Genomic DNA, 24,999 nt, shown 5'->3' with positions numbered 1-24,999 from the left:
TTTCCTGTGGAAATGGCTGCCATAGGAATAATGCAAAGGTCTCAGCAGCTGGCAAGTTGCTGGGATGCAGTATGCTTGATTTTGGATTGGATTTAGGATCTGCCTTCTATGAAAGTTCCATAAAAAGAAAGTCCCCATTCACAGAAGTTTCCTCCACCCAGTTTTAGGGGTTCTCCCCATAGGTCATTTCATTCAAAAAGAGCCTCTTGTATTGCATTGTTTTCTCAGGGGTGTAGAGGGGTTACCATGGGAAGCTACAGGAATGTCATTTCCATCAATATAATTGATCCAGCATAAATCTAGAGCTAACCCTTTCTGAGATGGAGGAGCTCGAGAGAAAAATGGAGAAGACTGGACAATCCCTGTGCAACCCAGTATGGAGGCATAGTTTACTCTGTGGAGCCCACTATACTCTAGCCTTGAGAAGACTGAAATAGGATAGCAGTCTTCAAGTATTTAAAAGGTGGCCAGGGCTCTTCTCAATCACTCCAGAGTGCAGGACACAGAATGGGTTCTGTGTTACAGCAAGTCAGATTCCAGCTGAACATCTGGAAGAACTTCCTGTTACAGCAGTACAACAATGGAACCAGTCACCTAAGGAGGTTGTGGACTCCTCCACACTAGAACTATTCAAGATGCAGCTGGACATCTGAGAGGGATAGTGGTACTTGGAGGCCTGTACTGAGCAGGAGGTTGGACACAGTGGCCTTCTTGGCCCAACTCTTCCGTTACGATGGCACAGTGATTCTAGTCGTACCGTGTCGTGTAGCAAACACAGAAAAAGGGCCTTGTGTATGAAAAAAGTCCAGTCTAATATTTGATATAACCATGCTTAGGAGATAAAAATGCTCAAGTTGGTTACTAGTTTCCAGTTTCTTATTTGCACAGAAATGTGAAACAGAACTCCCTCTGTTATTTATTTATTTATTTAGGTCTAAATAAGGACCTAAAGTTTATATGCCCCTTCACTCCAAGAATTGATATGCAAGGATTTGTGAAGGGAGAAGCACGTAAGCCCATAGGGTAGTTTTAGCTGCTATAACGAAGTTGACCAATTACATCTTCAGTGGTCCTAGTATTCCCTAAATTAAAATTTAAGGCATTTGATAGCTTGAGTTTAAATTGCTCAAAGATCAAAAACATCTGGTCATGTTAAGCTCAGCTCTAACTTCCTTTTCAGTATCATTTTTCACTGCAAGAAAATTCATTGTTTGGACAGGGATGATGTGGGAGGAAGCACCTCACACAAGCTGTATTTTAGGTCATGATCTATTGGGAAAACAAAGCATTTCATGTGAGGAGTGAGAGGCTTTGCACACACATTCTTAACAGCAACCAAAAGTTAAAAGACAATTTAATAGACTTTAAAACAGACTGTACGAGTATAAAACACTGGTTTTGTATTTGAAAAGTTGCAGGAAGAGAGCCGGGTCATTTTAAAACTGTCTTCTACAAAACTTGCCAATTGGTTACATAAAAGACACTATATACAATATAAAAGCAGAAAATAATCCACACTGTAAAAATAATTTAAAAACAAAATATTTCCATTTAAAATATCTCCTATAGCACAAATACATTTTGACATGCAAGCAAAAGCAAAACATATTGCATTCTTTAGTGTCGTCCAGCAAGTCCTGTTATTTAGAACCTCGGACCATGAGAAAACATGCCAACATTTTTCAGATGAACACAAAAGGCCATTCTTAACACTTTGTTATGCTGTGTTACAGAACAGATGTATTGTCTAAAGGACAGCTACTGTACATATTTCAAAAGGAATAAATATGAAAACAATGCACATGAATTTTCAATAACTGTAGAGCTCTCTTGGGACATCTGAAAAGTGGTTTCAAGAATAGATGCAAAAACTTACTACTGAATGCACAGGTAGGAATCAAATTGTGAAGGGTGAAACAATCTGCAGCCAGAAACACTTGTGACATCCACACTTGTGGTAGCAATGGGACAAATTTTTGTAGCTGATGTTTGTATAACACTGTATGAACAAGTGGCATTAGGTTCTTCAGATAGAAGGATCTGAATTGCTGAATCTTAATCGGCATTTTAAAGTTGTGTTTAAATTTCTATTTTTGTATGTATATTGGAAGCATACACAACTCCTTATAAATGCTTCTGTAAGGTACTGAAAAGTATAGAAACACTTCTGCAGTTGGGTAGAGACTGGTTCCCTATTCTTAATATTATATACACGCCTTCAGTACATTTACATATTCACATCCTGGCAGTGTACACAAAGGTTTTTATACATTAAGTGTTTTGTAGAAAGACTCCCTGTACCAAACCTCTCTTTTGTGCCAACCAAAATTTTCTTATTTAACACTTACCTGTTAAGAATTTTACAAGCCAGCAGGCACTATTACATATCCACAGGAAGTTTTTTTTTCAAAATTAGCACTTTATAGCAATCTAAGCAGTCAGAGATTTTTGGGTGCTCACTATGACGCCTAATTATTTTCAATATGCTCACATGCAAATATGCTCAACATGAAGAGTCGTGTGTTTTGTTTTGTTTTTTTTAATAGCTGCCATAGTAACCTTGGGGAAATACCAGTGTCTAAACAGATTATGCAATAACAAAGTTAGAAGAGACATAAGCAGGCTTTAAATAAATCAAAATGTTACAGAGCAAGAGAAGTGAAAAATACCATTCTTTGGTCTAGATTAGCTGTTCCCTTTATATTATATTAACATTCCAATGGCTTTTTCAAATGGTTCAAAAATAAAACAGGTTGAAATTTGTTAAGCAAAAATACTGTCTATATACACACAGAGATCAACTTAATAAGAGAGAATGTAGTGACAGTAAAAAGATACTTAGTACCTTCTTCAAAATTCAAAATGCAAAAAAGATTAGTGTTGAGTGTGCCTTTATAGAATTTGATTGGAAAAGTTAGAAAACTATGCATGAAAATCTACTCTAGTTGTTTATAAACATTACATCCTTGTTTTCCTTGCTCTAAATTCAGTAACACATTCATTCTGACATGCCAAAACTAATGCTGGTGGGAAAGTTCCTGAAACCAGTCAGTAACTGCTTTACAGCCTGTCAGCTGAACAGTCAAATCCTACAGCCTCATTTACAGAAACTGACTCATCAACAGAATCTTGAAGGTCAATTCCATCTTCCCCAAATCCATTCTCCTCTTCTCTATCAGGAGCATCATCTTCTTCTACGCCATTATAGAATTCTTCAATTTCACTTTCATCTTCTATGTCTAAGCTTGGACTATGACAAGTCCCACTATCACTGCTACTTCCACAAGAACTGGAGGATATGACATCATCTTCAGAGTCCGAGTAAACTTCAGCACCATGGAAAATATAGCGATTTGGTGGTAAGAACAAGTATTGGGTACCTGAAATGTGTTTGATCAACAAAAATGTTTATTTCAGGAGTAATAATTCAAGAAGTTCAACATAACATTTTGACACATGCAATGATTATGGGCATATTTTGCTGTAAGGAAAGATCTGTTGACTCAGGGATTTGGGTGTCAGATGCATGCATGTATGATGGGTGAAGGATTCATAGTTAGTGTAATATTTATTTATTGTTTACTGCTTTTGTATACTGTTCACACTTATCAGTGCTCAGAATGGTTTACAACATGGAGCTACCTTCTCCTTACTCATTTTTCCTTTCTCTCCCCTGCCCTGCCAAACCTCACAAAAAGAGGGGATAGGATAATTATAGGACAATTTGAAATGTACTAGCATTAATTTTACATGTTCTGGACATATGCAGTTTCTTCTTAGTAAATCATGCATGCCATTTGCTTTTCCGGATTCAGCAATATGCAGTGGCCTTCAGTCTGCACTATTTTTCACTGTCCTCCAAACATCCCACCATACATAATGGGAAGGATCTGATGGTGGGCTCCCGCTAGTTCTACTGAAGGTGCACTAGCATCAACAAACACCTGTGCAACACAACTAATGCTGAACAAGACAAAGAATGTTTCTGTATATCACTGCAGAAAATGGTAGTACAGAGAAAAGCACACAATCCATATTAGAAAGTGCTTTACATGAATGCTTTATCACTAGATATATTTAAAATTCCTGACATGTGCACTAAGCCTTACAAATGGAAGTAAAACTGATTATTTCCCAAACACTTCGGATTCAGTTTTCAAGATGAATGTTTTAATGCAGGAGCAGACATTTAAGTCATTAACACCAGGTTGGCTCCGACAGTCATTTGATCTGTAAGTCATCAGAAATGAACCATGGCTTCATGCAGTCTCTTCTCTTGTTGACTCAGATTCCCTTGCTGTAGTTTCAAGTAAAATTATACTTTATTTTAAATGTAGTTATCAGTAAAATGTAGTTTGTTGTGTTAACTGAATCAAACATACTATGGCTCATTTCCAGCGCTCCATTCTATATAGCTGCAGCAGAGAATAATAGGAAGCAAGGCCACTCTATCAGGTCTGCTGAAGCACTAGGTTCTATTCAAGCCTTCTCAACATCCTGAATTGTTTCTATTCCAGTTTGTCATTATAAAATGCTATTTCACTTGTAAGAATTTGTTTTTCCCTCTTCCTTCCCTCTTCATTTCAATTTTTTTAGACTCTAAGTCTGCAGGTTCAGATTATTTCCCCCCCTAATTATATACAAGCTGCTCTAGGGGTCTTTTCAGCTATACAACAGGGTTGCAAAACTTTAAATGATAACGAAACCAGCCTGTTCTCTCCTGGGGCTTGTACAAAGTAGAGGCATTGCTACTGTTCAGAATATTCAGATAGGCCCACAACCTGCTTCACAGTGCAATCCTGTACATCAGAGTGCAGGCAGGGTGGGCACTGCATTAAGGATTCCCTACAGAAGCAGAATGTGATTTACACACATTGACTCCCAAATGTTTAACAGCAGCAACACAAAATCTTTTCTCTGTCACCCCTTTTAGATTAGGCTGCAGAAATGAAATGAAGTTCTTCGGGGGAATGAGAAAACAACAGGATGTGTGATAAAATTCCAGTACCAAAAATAAATGTTTGAGCTGAGCGTGTGTTCAAAAGTAACATTCTTAATTTTAAGATACAGCACCCCTAGCTCCCAAGCTACATTTTTTGTGTCTAGCTATGGTGATGTTTCCTTTCACTTTTAAAGAACCCCAGCCTAGTGTGTGTTATACTTAAATCAAGACTCCTGATTTAGAACAAACTCTGATAGGGTTCTAAACAAGCTAACTTCAAACCATGGGTTGTTATGAAGTGACTAGTTAAAAGTAACAAAAATTAGTTTTAAACCAGAATCACTAGTTCAAATGTATTACTCAACTGGGATTCTTTTAAATGGAAATTAAGCTTCCAAAGTTCTCCTTCCAGCCATGCAGGAGGAGAGATTGAAGTGCAGGAGCCCAGTGGTGTGGATGATATGCTCATCCGTATAAACCACATGTTTCAGCAATACATGCAAGCCAAAGCAGTGTTTATTACAAATAGCTCAATTGGGGCTTTGTCTGGTGGTCAGATAAAATGGTCAGAATCGTATATTTAAATATTTTGAGGCACACCAGCAAATAAGTATATAATTACAAAGAAGTTCATCTCATTTTAGTGGGGTCTCACAATAGCTTTGTGAAAATAAGAGATATATGTTAGAATAGGAACAAATATTAGGAAAGTAGAAGGTTTGGAAAGCCTGATAAATAATTCAGTTATATTGCCTGTATCATTTAAAATCTTGCAAATGTTTAAACCAAGGGTAGGCAGGCAACCTGGTGGTTTTCAGTTGGTTTGGACTACAGCTCCCTAATCCATCACTATCAGTCATACTAGCCAGGGGTTGAGTTATAATCCAAAACATAGGGATACCAATTCCTGGTTTAAAGTGATTAGCAGGCTCAATCAGGAGAATTCTTTTGTTTCTTTTGAAAAGATTTCATATCCTATGATACTGAACAGGAGAGATATATTTCCCAATGCCTCCAAACTAAAAATCATGACATTTTAACAAAATGGTGCTCACTACTGAATGAAAACTTCAAGACACATTTTAATAGTTCAAAATTACATTAAAGAATTGGTCCTTGTTTGAAAAAGAATATGGCATTTACAAATTAGCTAGAACTTACCATCAAGCCGCTTGCTAATCTGTTCTTTTGCACATTTATTAACCCAAAACTTTCTCAGCGTTTCAACAGGTTTTTCACTTCTCTCTTTGTTTTCCCCTTCATTAGATCCATGTTCCTTCACATGTTCTGGATTTTCTAACTGGCCAGGAAGACTTTCAATATTTTCTAAAGAGTTTTGTACTTCTTGAGATTTCTCCTCGACACAGTTCTCTTTTGACTCAAAGGCATCAGAATTTCTTGCTTTATATTCAGAAGAATGCTCTGAACGTACCACCCAAGAATCCTGTGGTGTAATTCTGTCAGGTGAACTAGAATATTCAGAAATGTTTAGAGGAGTAGGTGGTAACTCAGCTGAATGTATTTCAAATTCTTTGTGTGGTCGTGGAGGTTTCTCTGTTATTTCTGAAAGTTTGACTGAACTGTTACAAAGTTTTGTATATTCACCACCTAATCTATGACATAATTCATTGATAATAACATCACAGTCACCAAGAAGCTCCACATCGAAGTGTAGATGAGGCAATGGTTCCCTGTTAATTAAAATCTGAGGCACTTCATGTGGGATGGAACCTATGTATTTGAGAAAAAAATATATTCAAACAGATGTTATCATGAAATGAATGTCAACTGCTATTAATAAAGTTGATAACAAACTATAATTAATTAAATTATTTATTACTATGTAAACTGGCTTTGAATTCTGATTTCTGGAGTATTACTTTCTACTCACAGCATGCTGGATACATGCATTTCTTCCTTGCGTCTGTAGTACTTTCCAGCTTATCTCTGATCACTCCAGAGAATATAAAGGGATATTCATTTGTATTGCAATTCATTAGGGAGTGGGCTTGAGGAAGGTATAGTTTGTGGGAAGGGAAAGCAGCACCCATAGAAGATGTCAATCCTACATGGGCTGGATTGGGCCACAAAGGGGGTAGAAGTTGCTTTCCCCTGATCTGTGGTTTTTAATCTGAAACAAGTAGTACCCCTTCTTCCCAATACATGAGCAATCAATACTTACTTGGAATCAATGCTACTGGTCTTACTTTAAGTGAAGAGCCAATAACAATAAGAAGATCAACCTCATCTTTATCGTATTTCATGGCTCTATGAAACTGCTCAGGTAGATTTTCACCAAAGAACACTATTTCTGGTTTCATGATGGCAAGTAGTTCATCTGGTGGGCATCTAGGGCATCTAGGAACAACCTACATACAGACGGTTGCATTAAGTTTTACTTAGACAGAATAAAAATCTAAGACAGATACATCAGTCATTTTGTCAACAAGGTAGTCCTAACAGATTAATTATGAAGGTCAGATTTCTACAACTGACGCACACTGTGACAAGGCACTTACACTTTCTTATGTGTACACTAATTATGACATTCAACGATGGATTATATTCCATAAAGAACACTAAGTTTTCTTGAACTACCTAAACAATATTTAAAGCTAGAAAAATGTAGAGCATATAACTACTCTGTATGTCTATACACCACACTAACATACGTATTTGAGCAGAAATCCCAGTCAGTGTCTAGTAATAACATTCATTTTTGTAGAGACTTGCTTTATGAGCTTATTATGTTTCTAGCATATAGAAACAGATGATGCACCAAGTAAAAAGGATCAATTATGTTTTACCTCTGGTGCACTGAAAGCTGAATTTTAGTTTTTATGATGACAATATGAATACACATTTTAAAGGTAGAAAGAATTCTATGTATATAGCCAAGGCATAGACCAATTAGTTTCAACATGTGAAATGCAGCCTCATCTTCCGCTGCTTCTTGGCCTTAATTGCTCCTTTATGGTTCTTAGGATCTAAAGGTCTAGAAGAACCCACACAACTGATAGAATTCTCCTTTATGGAACAACACCTTATCAAGTTACAAGAAACCTAGTAACCTTACAGCCCTGAATCCTTTAGAAGTTCTTGAATCTATTTCATTCCTTTCCTAAATAAATGTCTGTTAGCAGTAATGGATGCGATGAGGGGACACAAATTGAAGCTGAATCTAGATAAGACAGAAGTGCTCATGGTTTGGTCAGTTGGAAAGCAGATCAAGGAAAAGGGATTTAGCCTATGCAGGTATGTGTTACACTCCCACTGGAGACACAGAATTGCAGCTTGGGTGTACTTCTGGATTCACCCTGGAGTCTGGATGCCCAAGTCGTGGTGGTGGTCAGAAATGCATTTGCACAGTTCAAACTAGTGTTCCAGCTGCACTCATTCCTGGAGCTATCTGATTTGGCTTCAGTGACAAATGTCTTAGTTACAGCCTGTGTGGATTATTGTTAATGCACTGTGCATGGGGCTGCTGCTGAAGAGTGTCTGGCAATTTCAGTTGGTTCAGAGAACAGCTGCCAGACTGCTGACTGGGGCAGGCTACAGGAAGCGCATAACTGCCTTGTTGAAACAGCTTCACCGGCTCCCAGTGTTTTCAGTCTGACACAAATCAAAGTGCTGGTTATGACCTATAAAGCTCAGGTTCCGTCTATCTGAAAGTCCACAGTCTCCCTTATGAGCCAGCCTGTGCTCCAAGAGCGTCTGGCGAGGCCCTTCTCATGATGCCACTACCCTCTCAGGCACACGTGGCGGGAGCGTGGGAGAGCCTCAGTGACTGGCCTCCAGGCTCTAGCATTGTCAGCATAGAGTGGCTGGGTCGATGCCCTCCCTGTTAGGCTCCCAAATGCAGGCAAAGCCCTTCTTGTTCTGACAGGCATTTGGGAATGATCTGGGCTTGTGAGTTTGCGCTGGGTTAGTTCTATTTTTCCACAACATTTTTAATATATATGAATATTTTGCATAACTTAATATTTAACTCATTTTATTAACTTTTGTATATTTCTATGAATGTTTTGATTGCATAAGTTTTTAATATTATGAGCTGCTTTGCATCCCATTCACTGGAAATAGGTGGGATATAAATAAATGTAATAATGAAGATGATGATGATGAGGGAATGACTGCTCCCCCACTCTCTCCGCCTGTCCACTTGGTTTCCATGTTAGTTTTGGAACAATTAAGTATTTTCCTCTATAACCAGCATGGAACTGGAGCAGCTTGACAAATGTGAGATGGATTACTTTATCCATCCTCCAAAAGACCACTTGGTAGAAAGTTATTTTTTAAAACCTGCTTTCTAAGAGGCTAGTAGCCACTGTTTCCATGCTGGCCAAAAAGTAGATGACATCATTTCCTCTGTAGCCCACATAGAAGTGCAGGCTGTAGCAAGTTCGTTTTTTAAAGCAGGCTAGTGACTTTTGAGGTCTTATAAATGGCTCCCGAATGGCTCTTCCTTTCCTTCTGTCCTCCTGCTACAGGGTGGGTAGTTGCTAGGGATCTGGAGGCCATTTTTGCTCATTGATCCCATCCCACCTTGGGTGCACAATCTTTTCTAAAAGACTGAAAATCTCAACATAGCACCTACCAAGTATCAACAGAGTCAAATACAGCTTGAAAACCAGCTAATTTTAACATTCTTTGTGCTTCATGTATTCACCATGAATGCCATTTCCTTCCTCCCCAGTTTTGCAATGTGGGAAAGGGTCTAGTGGGGACCATATTAGGCCTACATGTTGCCTATCCCCTTTTGTATTACTACTATTTCTTTTCCGTTGTCAGTTGTCTGCCTACTAGCCACTCCTCCGCCCCCCATTTCCCTGTCCTTAGATTTCCTATGTTCTGGAACCTTGACCGAGTCAACAGCCTATCCTCACAAAGCTGTTTCTAGAACTTGTGACTTTATCACAGCCAACCTGAAAACTTTCCCTTCCTACACAAAAGGTAGACTACGAATATTCTCCTGATGCAGTTGCAATGTTTGTCAATGGTTAGGGTTCTAGCATAGTGAATAAATTCCAAAGACTCCAGCACTGGAAACGCATCTGATTCTGTAAAAAGGAACCAATGAATTATAGAGTTAGAGGGACTTCGTAGGTCATCTAGTCCAACTTCCTGATTCACACAGGAAATCTTTAGCACCCCTATCAGATGGTTGTTTGATTTCTGCCTGATAGTCCTTAGCAAGGCTGATTTCGCCCCTGCTCCTAGAAAATTGATTCCATTGCTGAACTGCTCTTACTGTTAAAAAAAAATCTTAATGTTCAAATGAAGTTACTACTCCTTTAAGTTAAACCAATTAGATCTACTATTGCCCTATGGAACAGCAGAGACCACATCTTTTCTTTAGATTATTTCTCAGCATCTGAGATTTGAAGAATGCCATAGTGTCTCACTAAAATTGTCTTCTCCAGGCTAAGTATAACCACTTAATTTAACCATTCTTCAAGGATTTGTTTCCTTTGCCTCTGACTACCTCTTCTGAACCAATTTCAATGTGTCTGCTTCACACCAAACAAAACTTGTGACCCTCTATACATTGAACTGTCCAATGCTCAGGCAAGATGGAAGTTGGAATACAATATCTAGAGGGCCACTGGGTCCTACCCTTGTCAACAATTCTTCAAAAAGTGTGGTACCCAGAGCTGCTTTATGAAGTACTACAGAGTACTACAGTTAAACAAATGACTGTTGATCAGTACTTATCTTAAGCCTTATTGGAAGAATGGTGAGACATGAGTTTAATAAGCAAGTAACTATACTTATTTTGGGACCCACAACTGTTTTGTTATGAATGGAAGTTATGTTATACATCCCTCAACAGCTGCAATTCACATCACATCAAAGTCTGGAGATCACTACATTTCTAGGTATTTGAACAGTGAAGTTAAAATGTTGTTGTAAGCCGCCCCGAGGCTTCGGCGAATGGGGCGGCATAAAAATGTTTTAATAAATAAATAAAATAAATAAATTTCCTAGGTAAATGTACTTTTGATTGCAGACTAAACATACTTGACAATATTTGTTAAGCAGAGTTTGGTTCCCCCCAGTGTATCCTAAAAATGTTCTTACCTGATTAAAAATATCTCCTCGAACAACTTCACAATCAACTTTGTATTTACAAATGAGGCAAGAAGCTGTTGCAAAGGAACCTGAAACATACACAAGCAAATTAAAAAAAATACAAATACAGTTATATAGTCAGAACATAATTCAGTCATCTGAATTAAAATATTAACTATATTAATATTTATTTTGGACAGAGAATGTGAACATGCAAGACTACAGATGCCTTTCCAAGATGTTCGCACATGAATTTTTTCAGCACATTTCTCCTTTCATTTTCTTTGCTCCACCATCCTCCTCTTCTGTCATTCAAGATAATATAAGCTCTTAAAGGTTGAAGCAGACCAGTCAGCACCCTCCCCTCTCCTCAACTGATGTTGGGGTAGAGGTGGTCTGTAATGACACTTTTGATAACTGTTCTTTTTGTGCATATGAGGAGAATTGTCCTAAGTATTACAACCCTCTACCTTACTTGTGGGTGACCATCTTTCACTGCCCTACTGTTAAATCAAGAGCTTAAAATACTTAAGCTCTTGATTAAACAAAATCTGAGAATTCTGCAACGGAATTCACCATCAATTTGTAGAAGGCACAATCCTTTCCATATCTGTTCATGCACTGAAAGATCAATACATTAAATGAACCTTATATTTTTAAGATGTTAAGTGCAATATGGCCATTGCAAAATTCCTCCAAGATACAGCATGCCCAGAATTATGCACATCAGTATAACCCTTAGAGACACAGTAGAAGTGAATTTACATTTGACTGACCATGACATTGGATTATCCTTTGAATTCCTGCAACTTGTTCCAGTGTATCTATATTCTGAGTATAATTGCGTAGAAGTTTTCTTTCTTTATCCATCAAAGCTATAAACTTATGACAGAGAGATGGCTGAAACTGTCCAGGATAGATTTCCTACAACATTAAACAAATTTATGTAGATCAACTAGCAGCTTTAGATTTAAATGTTATAGCCGAACAAAAGATTTACTAGAAGATCATTTTTATTGACACCTCAATAGCATCCACTTCCCTCATGTTTTTTCCTTCAAGACTACATAAAGACACAAACAGAGCAATCCTAAGGACATCTACTCATAAATAAGCTCCATAAAGTTCAAAGAGATTCATAAGTGTGTATAGGATTGCAGCCTTAAAACTGTTGACAAACTAATTTTACATGGCTGAACTGTTGTATATTTAACTATATATCCATCTTAGAGATACAAAGCTGAGGGAGAAGAAACATTAATCCAGATTCTACTTAATTTTAATGAAATAATGCATTTCTAAAAAGTGAAAAATGTTCAACCCCATATAGTTGGTACTACGTGGAAGATGCTTTAATACTAAACTAGGAATATTTGAACTACTCATTGACAAGTAAATACATCATCCACAAAATTAAATCATCGGTCAATTAAGGGCTTAGTATAGAAATATATGATATTGAATTAGAGGTCTATGTAATAGTACATATACAAGTGTGATGTCATTGTATCAATATTTAACTAAAAAGTTACATCTAGTAAATATTGATAGTCTATATACTTGATTCCCTATCAAAATTTATTTACATACTAATTAAAAAACCTGACAGCCGTAAAAAAATACTTGTGTGATCATTTCTCTGCCACACTTGTCTAGAGAGCAAACATCACATTATTATTTGTAATATTACTGTAGTGCATTAGTCAAAGTGTGCTGGCTCATTATCAAGGTATAACAGATATGGGAAGAATGATGTTTGCTTTAGATACAGCAAGTATGTAGGTAGTTTACTCATGTTTCTTTCCCGGACTAGAAGCAAGAGAGAAACGGCACCTTTGCAAATTTAAAAAATGGCCTTGGATCTTTTCTGAAGTATTCAATGTCAAACATTGCTTGAGGATCAGGAAGATCTGGAAAATCGACTGCAAGGCGTGCGTAGATACCATCTCTTGAGCGGAAGTCAGGGATTCCACAAGAAACAGACACCTGAAATGGATTACATGCAACCATAAATATCAACCACGTGTTCTAATATTATGTTACTTGCTGCTATTAAATATTTGGACATCAAAACAATGTATGATTTTACACACCTCAATTGTGCTTCTTGCTTTCTTCCAATAAAAGAAATGTCTTCATAAGTATATGTTATTCCATAATAAGAAAGCTACATAAGTTTGCAACTGTAACCAGATCACTTATGAGAATTCACAAGGCAGGCTCAAAAGTTGCAGAGGAAAAAACTTTCAATTCAGCCTTTCAAAACAAGTAATTCTTTGCTATACTGAGTTAATAGGCACCACATCCTTTCCAGAAAGGAATGAAAATGGGCAGCTCGATTCTATTAAGGATAGTAGTTTCTGGAGCACAAGCTTCTGCCTGTACTCTAGCTCAAGCAACATCCTACATGATGTCTCCAGTCCTTCTTGGAGAATTGATCGCCAAAGGTGGTACTGGGGAATTCCTTCATGATGCCATGACTGTTGGTCAGTGGTATACCTCAGGTTTCCTTCTTAGCCTGCATACTAATAATAATATACATGAAAATGCTGGAAGAGGTTGTCTGGAGTTGATACCATCAGTAACTGGTGACACCCAACTCTCCCCCACCTCAACATTCCCATCTAAATCCAAGGAAGATGTCCTGGTCTTAAATTGGTATCTGATGTCTAAAATAGACTGGAGAAGGGCAAACAAATTGAAGCTCACTCCAGACAAGACAAAGGGGCTTTCATTCAGTTGAAAAGCAGAGGTTCAACCTGTGCTGGATTGGGTCACGTTTTCTCAGAAGATACAGGCTAACAGTCTGAGTATACTCCTGAACAGAGCTCTGAGCCTGAAAGGTGCTGTTCCCACCCATCTGTAATTGTTTATTGTATTTTAAGTTATTACTTTGTTTTTATCAAATTTTGTGCCTTGACTCTCGGTATCATTTTTTGATAGAGATGCAGGGTACAAATCCAATCAATAAGGCAAATGGGTATTTTTGCCATGTTCTGTCCACTTGTTTCCTAAATCCCTATCAAATGCTTCTCTTGTACTTTGGGAACAATAATAGGGAAATGGGGCTACAAATATGCTGCCTTCTTTAATTCTTACTGACCTCAGTCATTTGCACAGTACCTGCACCAATAATAGCTGCTGCTACCTCAAAAACTGCAGGGATTACAGTTGAGCAAGGGAATTAAGTGCCCCTTTGTGCTGGAGATGGGGGCTTGATGCACAAAACTATTGCTGCTGCTAGAAGGACATTAAAATTGGAGCTTTATGTACAGGGTGAAAAGATGCATGAACTTCAACATTAATGTGTCTTGTTACAGGATGAAGAGTTTTGTCTACTAGACTTTCCCTAACTGTGGGAAACGGATATAGCGATATCACTACTTGTGAACTTGTCGCACAAACAAATATTCTCAAGGCCTTGTCCTGTAGGTTATAGCAAATGAAGTACCCAGAAGAAAGATTAACATTAGCACAACACACAGCAGTCCATCCACATGATGTACACACTTGCATCATAATCACTGAACACTCAAATCTTGGTGACTATATCCTATTCAAAAGTGAATACTTACCCCAGCTCCAGTCAAGACAATTATTTTTTTGCACTCTTGTAGAAGTTTCACAGCATCCTCCATACTATTAATGTCTTTTCTCTTTTTTCTTTTAGGTGGTTCCGATAGGATATTAATAACAATTTGCCATAATGTCATATCATCCAATTCAGGAGGAGGAATTGTTTCTGGCAACAAGTCTTTCAGAATTGCACGTGGATCTGTGCCTATCATGAGGTGTTGTTGAACAAAAGTATAAGGACCTGTTATAAAAAAGAAAATAACTGTAAGCTGGCTGACATACTATGCTCAACCTGAATAACAAAATTTTGCAGTAATAACTATCAGATCTGTATCCTTAGTTGCATTTTCAGCAGAGCAAGCTGCATACCTATCTGAAAAACACTCAAGTGCACTGCATGCAGAAAGTAATGCATTTACATTATGAGAAAGGCACCTTGTATGCAACAAATGTGGCATGTTTATTATACATTATACTGCATTATAATAGTTTATTCTATGTACAGAAAACTCACCTATGTAGACCAAAGTCTCAATTACCACTAGGAATTAGTATTTTTTCTACAAAAGAATAAACATTCTGGTACCCAACAGAAACCTATTCATTAATCTTCTCATCTCAAAGATGAAGCAAAGCAGTCAGTTTTCCTATATGAGTTACCCTCAATTAACAGTCCCTTGTTGATTCAGACACAAAAAGTGGGAAGAAGATTCAAAGATGGAGGACTGCCTTATTTGAAGTCACAACAAGGAGGAAAAAGCAGTATGTTTTTTATGACATATCACATTTTACCTCATTTTTATAACATTTTATCAATGCGAGGGAAAATATGTACAGTATATCACAGAAGTGAGTACACCCCTCACATTTTGTAAATATTTTATTATATCTTTTCATGTGACAACCCTGAAGAAATGACACTTTGCTACAATGTAAAGTAGTGAGTATACAGCTTTTATAACAGTGTAAATTTGCTGTCCCCTCAAAATAACACACAGCCATTAATGTCTAAACCGCTGGCAACAAAAGTGAGTACACCCCTAAGTGAAACTGTCCAAATTGGGCCCAGAGTGTCAATATTTTGTGTGGCCACCATTATTTTCCAGCACTGCCTTAACCCTCTTGGGCATGGAGTTCACCAGAGCTTCACAGGCTGCCACTGGCATCCTCTTCCACTCCTCCATGACGACATCACGGAGCTGGTGGATGTCAGAGACCTTGCGCTCCTCCACCTTCCGTTTCAGGATGCCCCACAGATGCTTGATAGGGTTTAGGTCTGGAGACATGCTTGGCCAGTCCATCACCTTTACCCTCAGCTTCTTTTGCAAGGCAGTGGTCGTCTTGGAGGTGTGTTTCGGGTTGTTATCATGTTGGAATACTGCCCTGCAGCCCAGTCTCCGAAGGGAGGCGATCATGCTCTGCTTCAGTATTTCACAGTACATGTTGGCATTCATGGTTTCCTCAATGAACTGTAGCTCCCCAGTGCCGGCAGCTCTCATGCAGCCCCAGACCATGACACTCCCACCACGCTTGACTGTAGGCAAGACACACTTGTCTTTGTACTCCTCACCTGGTTGTCGCCACACGCTTGACACCATCTGAACCAAATAAGTTCATCTTGGTCTCATCAGACCACAGGACATGGTTCCACTAATCCATGTCCTTAGTCTGCTTGTCTTCAGCAAACTGTTTGCGGGCTTTCTTGTGCATCATCTTTAGAAGAGGCTTCCTTCTGGGATGACAGCCCTGCAGACCAATTTGATGCAGTGTGCAGCGTATGGGCTGAGCACTGACAGGCTGACCCACCGCCCCTTCAACCTCTGCAGCAATGCTGGCAGCACTCATACGTCTATTTCCCAAAGCCAACCTCTGGATATGACGCTGAGCATGTGCACCCAACTTCTTTGGTCGACCATGGCGAGGCCTGTTCTGAGTGGAACCTGTCCTGTTAAACCGCTGTATGGTCTTGGCCACCGTGCTGCAGCTCAGTTTCAGGGTCTTGGCAATCTTCTAGCCTAAGCCATCTTTATGTAGAGCAACAATTCTTTTTTTCAGATCCTCAGAGAGTTCTTTGCCATGAGGTGCCATGTTGAACTTCCAGTAACCAGTACGAGAGAGTGAGAGTGTTAACACCAAATTTAACACACCTGCTCCCCATTCTCACCTGAGACCTTGTAACACTGAGTCACATGACACTGGGGAGGGAAAATGGCTAATAATGCCCCATTTGGACAGTTTCACTTAGGGGTGTACTCACTTTTGTTGCCAGCAGTTTAGACATTAATGGCTGTGTGTTGAGTTATTTTGAGGGGACAGCAAATTTACACTGTTATACACAAGCTGTATACTCACTATTTTACATTGTAGCAAAGTGTCATTTCTTCAGGATTGTCACATGAAAAGATAAAATGAAATATTTACAAAATGTGAGGGGTGTACTCACTTCGGTGATATACTGTATATTGGTTCCAGGATGAACCCTGATCTTTCTATGGCACCCTCCTCCCCTTTTTGTTTCTACCACTGTTGCAGAAAGGACCTCAGAGATTTCTGCAGGCCTAGAAGAGGTTGGATTTCCCTTTCTGAGGCCTGACCTTTCCCTTTATACCTGAGAAGGCTTTCCAGGGACCACTGAATTGTAGAGATTTCTAATATTTGGCAATAATGTTTTTTTCTTGAATTTCATTAACATGGGACTATTTTAAGTTGTCCTATGAAGACCTACAACACCTTCTAGAAATAACACCAAAAATGATCTCCTTATCATGGGGGATTGGAATGCTAAAGTAGGAAGTCAAAAGATAACTGGAATAACAGGCAAGTTTGGCCTTGGAGTACAAAATGAAGCAGGGCAAAGGTTGGCAGAATTTTGTCAAGAGAAAATGCTGGTCATAGCAAAGACTCCTTTCCAAGAACACAAGAGATGACTGTACACATGGACATCACCAGATGGTCAACACAGAAATCAGACTGACTATGTGCTCTGCAGCCAAAGATGGAGAAGCTCTATACAGTCAGTAAAAACTAGACCAGGAGCTGACTGTGGCTCAGATCATGATTTTTGTGTTGCAAAATTCAGGCTTAAATTGAAGAAAGTAAGGAAAAGCACTAGGCCACTCAGGTATGACCTAAATCATATTCCTTATGAATATAAAGTAGAGGTAAAAGATAGATTTAAGTAATTAGATCTGATAGACAGAGTGCCTGAAGAACTATGAACAGAGGTTCACAACACTGTACAGCAAGTAGCAACTAAAACCATCCCAAAGAAAAAGAAATGCAAAAAAGGAAAATGGCTGTCTGAGGAAGCTTTACACATAGCTGAGGAAAGAAAGGGAGCAAAGGCAAGGGAGAAAGAGAAAGATACACCCAGTTGAATGCAGAATTCCACAGTATCACTAGAAGAGATAAGAAGGCCTTCTTAAATGAACAGGGCAAAGAAACAGAGGAAAACAGAATAGGAAAGACTAGAGATCTCTTCAAAAAAACTGGAGATATGAAGGGAACGTTTCATGCAAAGATGGGCATGATAAAGGACCAAAATGGCAGGGACCTAACAGAGGCAGAAGAGATTAAGAAGAGGTGGCAAGATTATACAGAAGAACTACACAAGAAAGATCTTAATGTCCCTGATAGCCGGTCACTGACCTCGAGCCAGACATCCTGGAATGTGAAGTCAAATGGGCCTTAAGAAGTCTTAGCAAGTAGTGGAGGAGATGGTATTCCAGTTGATCTATTCAAAATCCTAAATAATGATTCAGTTAAAGTGCTACACTCAATGTGCCAGCAAATTTGGAAAGCTCAACAGTGGCCACAAGATTGGAAAAGGTCAGTTTACATTCCGATCCCAAAGAAGGGCAATGCCAAAGAATGTTCAAACTACCGCACCATTGCACTCATTTCACATGCTAGCAAAGTTATGCTCAAAACCCTACAAGCTAGGCTCCAGCAGTATGTGGACCAAGAGCTACCAGAAGTACAGGCAGGATTTCGAAGAGGGAGAGGAACTAGAGATCAAATTGTCAACATACGCTGGATCATGGAGAAAGCTAGGGAGTTTCAGAAAAACATCTACTTCTGCTTCATTGACTATGCTAAAGCCTTTGCTTGTGTGGATCACAACAAATTGTGGCAGGTTCTTAAAGAGATAGCAGTACCAGACCATCTTATTTGTCTCCTGAGAAACCTCAAGAGGGGGGTCAAGAAGCAATAGTGAGAATAGGACATGGAACTACTGATTGGTTCAAAATTGGGAAAGGAGTACGGGGTTAGATGAATCACAAGTAAGGGCTAGATGAATCAGTTGGAATTAAGATTGCAGGGAGAAATATCAACAACCTCAGACTTGCAGATGATACCACTCTAATGGCAGAAAGTAATGAGAAACTAAAGAGCCTCTTGATGTGGGTGAAAGAGAAGAGCACAAAAGTTAGCTTGAAACTCAACATTAAGAAAACTAAGATCATGGCATCTGGTCCTATCACTTCCTGGCAAACAGAACGGGAAGAAATGGAGGTAGTGACAGATTTTATTTTCCTGGGCTCCAAGATCACCGCAGACGGGGACTGCAGCCAAGAAATTAAAAGATGCTTGCTCCTTGGGAGGAAAGCTATGGCAAATCTAGACAGCATACTAAAAAGCAGAGACATCACCCTGCTAACAAAAGTTCGTATAGTCAAAGCTATGGTTTTCCCAGTTGCAATGTATGGCTGTGAAAGCTGGACCATAAGGAAGGCTGAGTGCCAAAGGATTGAGACCTTTGAATTGTGGTGCTGGGGAAGACTCCTGTGAGTCCCTTGGACTGCAAAGAGATCAAACCAGTAAATTTTAAGGGAAATCAACCCTCACTGCTCTTTAGAAGGCCAGATACTGAGGATGAAACTCAAATGCTTTGGCCACCTAATAAGAAGGAACAACTCACTGGGGAAGACCCTGATGCTGGGAACGATTGATGGCAAAAGGAGAGGGGGACGGCAGAGGATGAGGTGGCTAGATGGAGTCACTGGGGCAGTGGGTGTGGGTTTGGGTGGACTCCGAGGGATGGTGGATAGGAATGCCTAGAGGAATGTTGTCCATGGGGACATGATGGGTCGGGCATGACTTTGTGATGAAACAACAACAGTTTTACACAATAGATTATTTTATCATAGTGGGACTGAAGGTGACCAGTCTCGTAGCACTGATCCATGCATGCTCATATAACAATCATTCAATGTAAAGTTTTTATGATGCTCCAAGAGAACGTCCCATTCAATGAACTTATTTGTTTAACAGTTCTTAGTATCAACCTACATTATGAAGCAGAGTTAGAATATCAGCTGATTAGGCAATTTACTGCCTAATTATTTGACTATGATTCTATGTCAATATTTCATGAAACAAAGAATGTCTTTTTTTATCCAACAGCTTCTCTTAGATTGCATCTTGCTGTCATCTGAAAGTAAATGCGGGGGGGAGGGACCTTTGTTTCCCATATATCTTCACCCTTGTGGGGGTAAAAGCAGTGTGCGCATGTGTATGATGTTCAGTAGGAAAACAGCTAAAGGAAAAGAGTGAAGTCATCTCTCTTGCCTCATACTGCTCTGCTTCAAAATACAACCTCAGCTGCTGCATTTTATAGAACAAAAAAGCCTGTCAAAATTATAGAATCATAGAATTATATGCAAGACTTAGTTCTTCCCTCATGTGTTGCTCCTCAAAAAAACTGGCATCAGAGTACTCCACAGTTCTGTGCCAGTACATAAGTGGTCACGCAAAAAGGAAAGTATAGGGGCAGGTGGCTATTCTGTTTCTTACCTGAGGTAAGCTGTGGTGAACTACTGCTGCTTCATGAGAAGTAGCTTTCCAGCTAGGGAGTCTGTCATCAGCTTGAGAGGCCTTATGGGGCAGCCCTCCCTGACCTTCACTAGGGCTACAAGACATGTGCATCCTAATGGAAGTCAGAAGAGAAGCCCAGGCTGGGGAACTTTGCCATTAACTCCTGAACTGGCCCAAGAAAACTGTAGTCTGGTGTTTGGGCTTTTAATCTGGGGGCTTGGTACATTTATTTAAAATTTAATCTCCCTTACTACAAAATCCCTATACAGAAATGTATTAAATACAACATATTTTCATTCCTTAAAAACTGTAAACTGCCTTGGCAGAAATGTTTTCAACAAAATAACATACTGTCACAATACCAGATCTTTTTTTTTTAAAGGAAAGATAATGCCACAGATGCCTAGAAATTATCTGTTGAGAAAAGAAAAAGGAAAGAGATCTGAGGTGAGGGCGATCTTAAGAGATAAATACAATCCATAGATGGACATCTAAATGTTTACCTATACGTGGCCTTGGAGTCCAGTCACTGGAGCTTGCATGGGAGGCTCTATCATCTTCATCACTCTCACAGGAATGGAAACCATTTGCAATGATCTCATCATTAAAAAATATATTATCTGTAAGACAACATTAAACAAAGAGAAACAGTTACCAGCAGCTCCATCACATTTACAACAAATTTCACTGTCCACCTATAAGGAACACTAGAAAATTCTTCTTAACTGGCTTTTACCATGTTCTACATTATTGACATCATGTAAATGTTAATGACAGAAGAGATAAAATTCCTTGTGTCAATTTACTGTAAATTTGGAACCTTTTAATCTTTAGAGCTGCAAGAAGGAATTTTTGCTATTGCAACTTTAGAAAGTGGATAGGTAAACAAAAGCACATCTGCCAAACTGCACTCTTTTTATAAGGCTACACATCCAAAGTCCACCTTTTGGACTTGTATGAGCCTGCTTGTAATCTATAAATTTCACCTGAGAACTTGCTGCATGTGCTACCATCAACAGGGGTACACTTGTTCATCCAGCCCTGTTCCAGCCTTGTTCAAGTGGCTGTTTCATCCATGATGGACTGTTGTGTTGTCCAAACTCAGGAAAGCAGTTTCATCATGGGTTTCAAGCATTCAAGTATGGCAAAACCTCCTTCCTGTTCTTTATGATCTCACTCTTGATGCTGCCAGTGACAATCTATGCCCAAGAAACACTCTGAGGCAACTGTAACTGATTCTCAAAAAATGGGGTGTGTGTGCAGAAAATGATACAAATATGTTCATAAGTTTTGAACATTTTTGTTGGCCTTTCCCAAGTGGCTTTTCTTAAGGCTTTGCCTGGTCAAGTCCCTTCAGCTGTCAAAGGGAGCATCAAGGAAGAGTGAATAACATAAGAAAATTGACAAGACAAGCCTGCATACAGGCTAATTGGCAAAGTTGCCAGGGGACAACTGCAGAGTTGCCAAATGAAAAAGCACCAAAGACGGAGGACAGATGGGAAAAGAAAATCACCAAAAAATGGAGGGCAATTATCTCCCACTTCATAGTGTAAAGCTCTTCATTTTTTAGTGTCACTTTGTAGTGTTGTTTACCTTTTTGATAATTTTCCAAGTCAGTAACTAGTGCAGAAAGTTTTGGCTCCATTCTGCAGTTTCTTTTCAGAGCACTTTCTGCTGTAGTTACTTTGGCTTGGGGGGGCGGGGTGGATGGGGAGAAACCATACAGCAGTGCACGAAAAGGGGAAATGATCAGGTACACGGAGGTGGAAGACGAAAAGGGTTCTGCTACAAAGGACACAGGGATATTAGCTGGAGAACTGTGGGAGAAAGAGGGGGAGAAAAAGCCGTATTGCAAACAATTCACACTGTGCAGCTTGTTTGAAAGTTAGTTTAGCATGACTTGTGAATGCAACTGGTGCCAAAGTTCTATAGTTTTGAGAAAAGCACAGTTGAAGCTGATGGTAAGGCTGAAGTGACAGCATAATAGATGTGCTTAATAGATGTAACTTTGCGGGATTTCTACTCCTGAGAAGGTAAAGTGCAGGTATTTTTTCTCTACTTCATTCTGTCTCCACCAGAAGCATGATCTGTGATTTTCAATTTCATGTACAACTCAGGTATATTTACAGACAGATACCATAAGAATGCAAACTATTACTTGAGAGGATATCTTGCTGACCTTAGTGGGACTTCCTTCCAAGTACAAATAAGTAGGATATGACTGCTAAAAGAATAACTGTACTGCCCCATACATATAGCCAGAAGTAAGCATAATTGAATTTAATGGTCCTTACTCCCAAGTTAGCAGGTACAGGAATTTGCCTTATAATAAACCACTCCACTGGTCGATCTGGCCCAGTACTGTCAGCACTGACTAGCACCAGGTGTCCAGGTATCCAAGCAGCAGTTTTTCCAGCCCCACCAGGAAATGTTAAGGATTAAGTCTGTTGTCTTCTACATACAAGGCACATGCTCAGCTACTGGGCTACATCCCCTTCCCAGTTATTTAGATTTAGGATTGCAGTCTAACTGTACCCTAGGCCATATAATTAATGAAGAGAGAAGGTTACTCTGGGAAATACACTTACTTAACGAAATAAATACACAAACTTCAATACAGATCACTAACACTAACTCCACAAGCTCAAATTTTCAGACTCTGCATGAATTCCTTTAGAACTACTATCATCTACCAGTTAGAATCTAGCTCCATGCTCACAGATTGTGAGTGTGGCAGAAAATCGCTACTTCACACAAATGCTACAGACTAATTCTATGCATGGTTACTCAAAACGAAGTTCCAGTGAATTCAGTGCAGCCTTATTACAAATAAGCACGCATGGATTACAGAAGTGGCAAGAGTGAAAGAAAACCATCTATGAACAGTCATGAAAACAACACTCTAGTTAAAGATTGATGTTCTTTATAGCATCAGTTCTTTATAAAAGTGTGTCTAGTTAATGAGCAAAAATCTATAGCCTCATAAACCAAAAGGAGCTCTACAACATTTTTCTTTTCAGCCATAGACAGCTGATCAAGGTTGTAATCCTATGCATTCTTACTTGCAGATAAACAAGCCCATGAAGAAGAGACTTGTTTTCAAGGTAGCATGTGTGTCACACATTGCACAGGATGGGGCTGCACAATTAATCATCACCCGTTTCCTCCCTCTATGGTCCCCTTTCCCTCCCGCTTTCGGTGGGGGAAAGGAATCCCGATATTAGCAGCTCGGTGGTGCAAAGGAAGCTTCAGCAATTCGCTAAATTGCTGCAACCCACAGAGTTGAAGATTAACAGTTCACGCATGCCCCAGCCCCCAACACGCGCACCGCTCCGAGGCTAGCAGCGAGGGGAGCGGGCCACCGGCGCTGTCAAGCATTTCCTGCGCCTGTCACCGAAGAGCCGAGCGAGCGCGGCTGCTCCCGCCGCGGCCGCGCTCGGCGCCCCGCCCCCCCCCGGGCGGCTGCTCACCGGGTTGCGGCGCCACCGCCGCCTCCACAGCCCCGTTCGAACACTGCGCCGGCCCGCAGCCAATGGCCGTCTCCGCTGCGCCTCCGCCGGGCGCCGCCTCCGCTCCCTCCCCTCGGCTCAGCCACCGCGACGGCTGCAGTTGGTGCGGCGGCGGCGGCTCCTCTCGGGCTAGGCCCCACCGCCTGAACCCGCCTTCCGCGCAGCTCCATCCTTCTCCGCCCGCCGCCGCGGCGGCCTCTCCCGGCTCGGCCGTGGCGGTGGCCGCGACCTCCTTCTCCCTCCTCAGGGCCTCGTCGGCGGCGCTTCTTCTGAGCGGTGCCGAGTCCGCCTCTCCGGTGTCTCCCCTCGCGGCCGCACAGCCTGACCCGGCGCTGTCAGTCGAGCCGCGGCGCTGACGCTTGAGAGCGGGCTCGGGGCTCTCCGCAGCCGTGGCCGCGACAGCGCCGTCGCTCCTGCTGCTGTTGCGGCCGCCGTTCCGGGACTGGAGGAGTGGCGACTCGCCGTCCGCCATCTTGGAACAGGAGCAACTGCTCCCTCCCTCCTTCCCCCGCTCCCCACTCTCGGCCCAGCCAAGAGCCGCTCACGGCGGCGCCGTAGACGGAAGAGACAGTCCCCCTCCCCCACGCCGGGAGAGATTTAAATGCGCCACGTGACCGCGCCACCGCCCACGCGGGCAGGCGCCCAGCGTAGGACCTCAACAACAACAAACCGGGTCACGTGACGGACGGGGAGGGAGTGCAATAAAGAGGCAGCGGGGGAGGGGAAAGAATGCTGCTCCAGAGGCTGCAGTCACATGACGTCCCTTACCTTATTCTCCCTAAATGGCCCCGCCTCAAGAATCAGCGTTTCGCAGGTTATATAATTGCAACGTGCGGCAGTGCTTCACGTGAACTTTGAGCAGCTAAGTGAAGTCTTTGAACTTTCATGCTGTCATTGTGAAGAACGGGGGTGCCGTCCAGGCTTCACTCGCGCGCACACGCACCGGGTGTCCTCCTTGTGTGATGGACTACAACTCCTAGCATGTCTTTGCCTGCGGAATGCTGGCAGGTGTAGTCCAGCATGCCTTGAGTTTCAACCCATGGGAAGGGCACCAGGGGTGAGAGTGGTGGGGGGAGAGAGGCT

At 40.7% G+C, this 24,999-nt stretch overlaps 1 protein-coding gene across 1 annotated transcript; it reads right to left on the bottom strand.

The window, feature by feature from the left end:
* Window positions 1-1,325: 1,325 nt before the first annotated feature.
* Window positions 1,326-24,453, bottom strand: SIRT1 (sirtuin 1). The gene is made up of 9 exons (XM_044420426.1): window positions 23,878-24,453; window positions 20,911-21,027; window positions 14,590-14,831; window positions 12,848-13,000; window positions 11,791-11,938; window positions 11,024-11,103; window positions 7,125-7,311; window positions 6,104-6,673; window positions 1,326-3,380 (listed from the first exon to the last, which is right to left on the bottom strand). Exons 1-9 carry the CDS (start codon window positions 24,386-24,388, stop codon window positions 3,061-3,063), a joined length of 2,328 nt encoding a protein of 775 aa, XP_044276361.1. The 5' UTR covers window positions 24,389-24,453; the 3' UTR covers window positions 1,326-3,060.
* Window positions 24,454-24,999: the final 546 nt, after the last annotated feature.

This window comes from Varanus komodoensis, unplaced genomic scaffold (genome assembly GCF_004798865.1).
Source record: "Varanus komodoensis strain SLA01 unplaced genomic scaffold, ASM479886v1 scaffold11, whole genome shotgun sequence".
Lineage (NCBI taxonomy): Eukaryota > Metazoa > Chordata > Lepidosauria > Squamata > Varanidae > Varanus > Varanus komodoensis.
The sequence above is the reverse complement of the archived record's forward strand: the minus strand, read 5'-3'. Positions and strand labels throughout refer to the sequence as shown.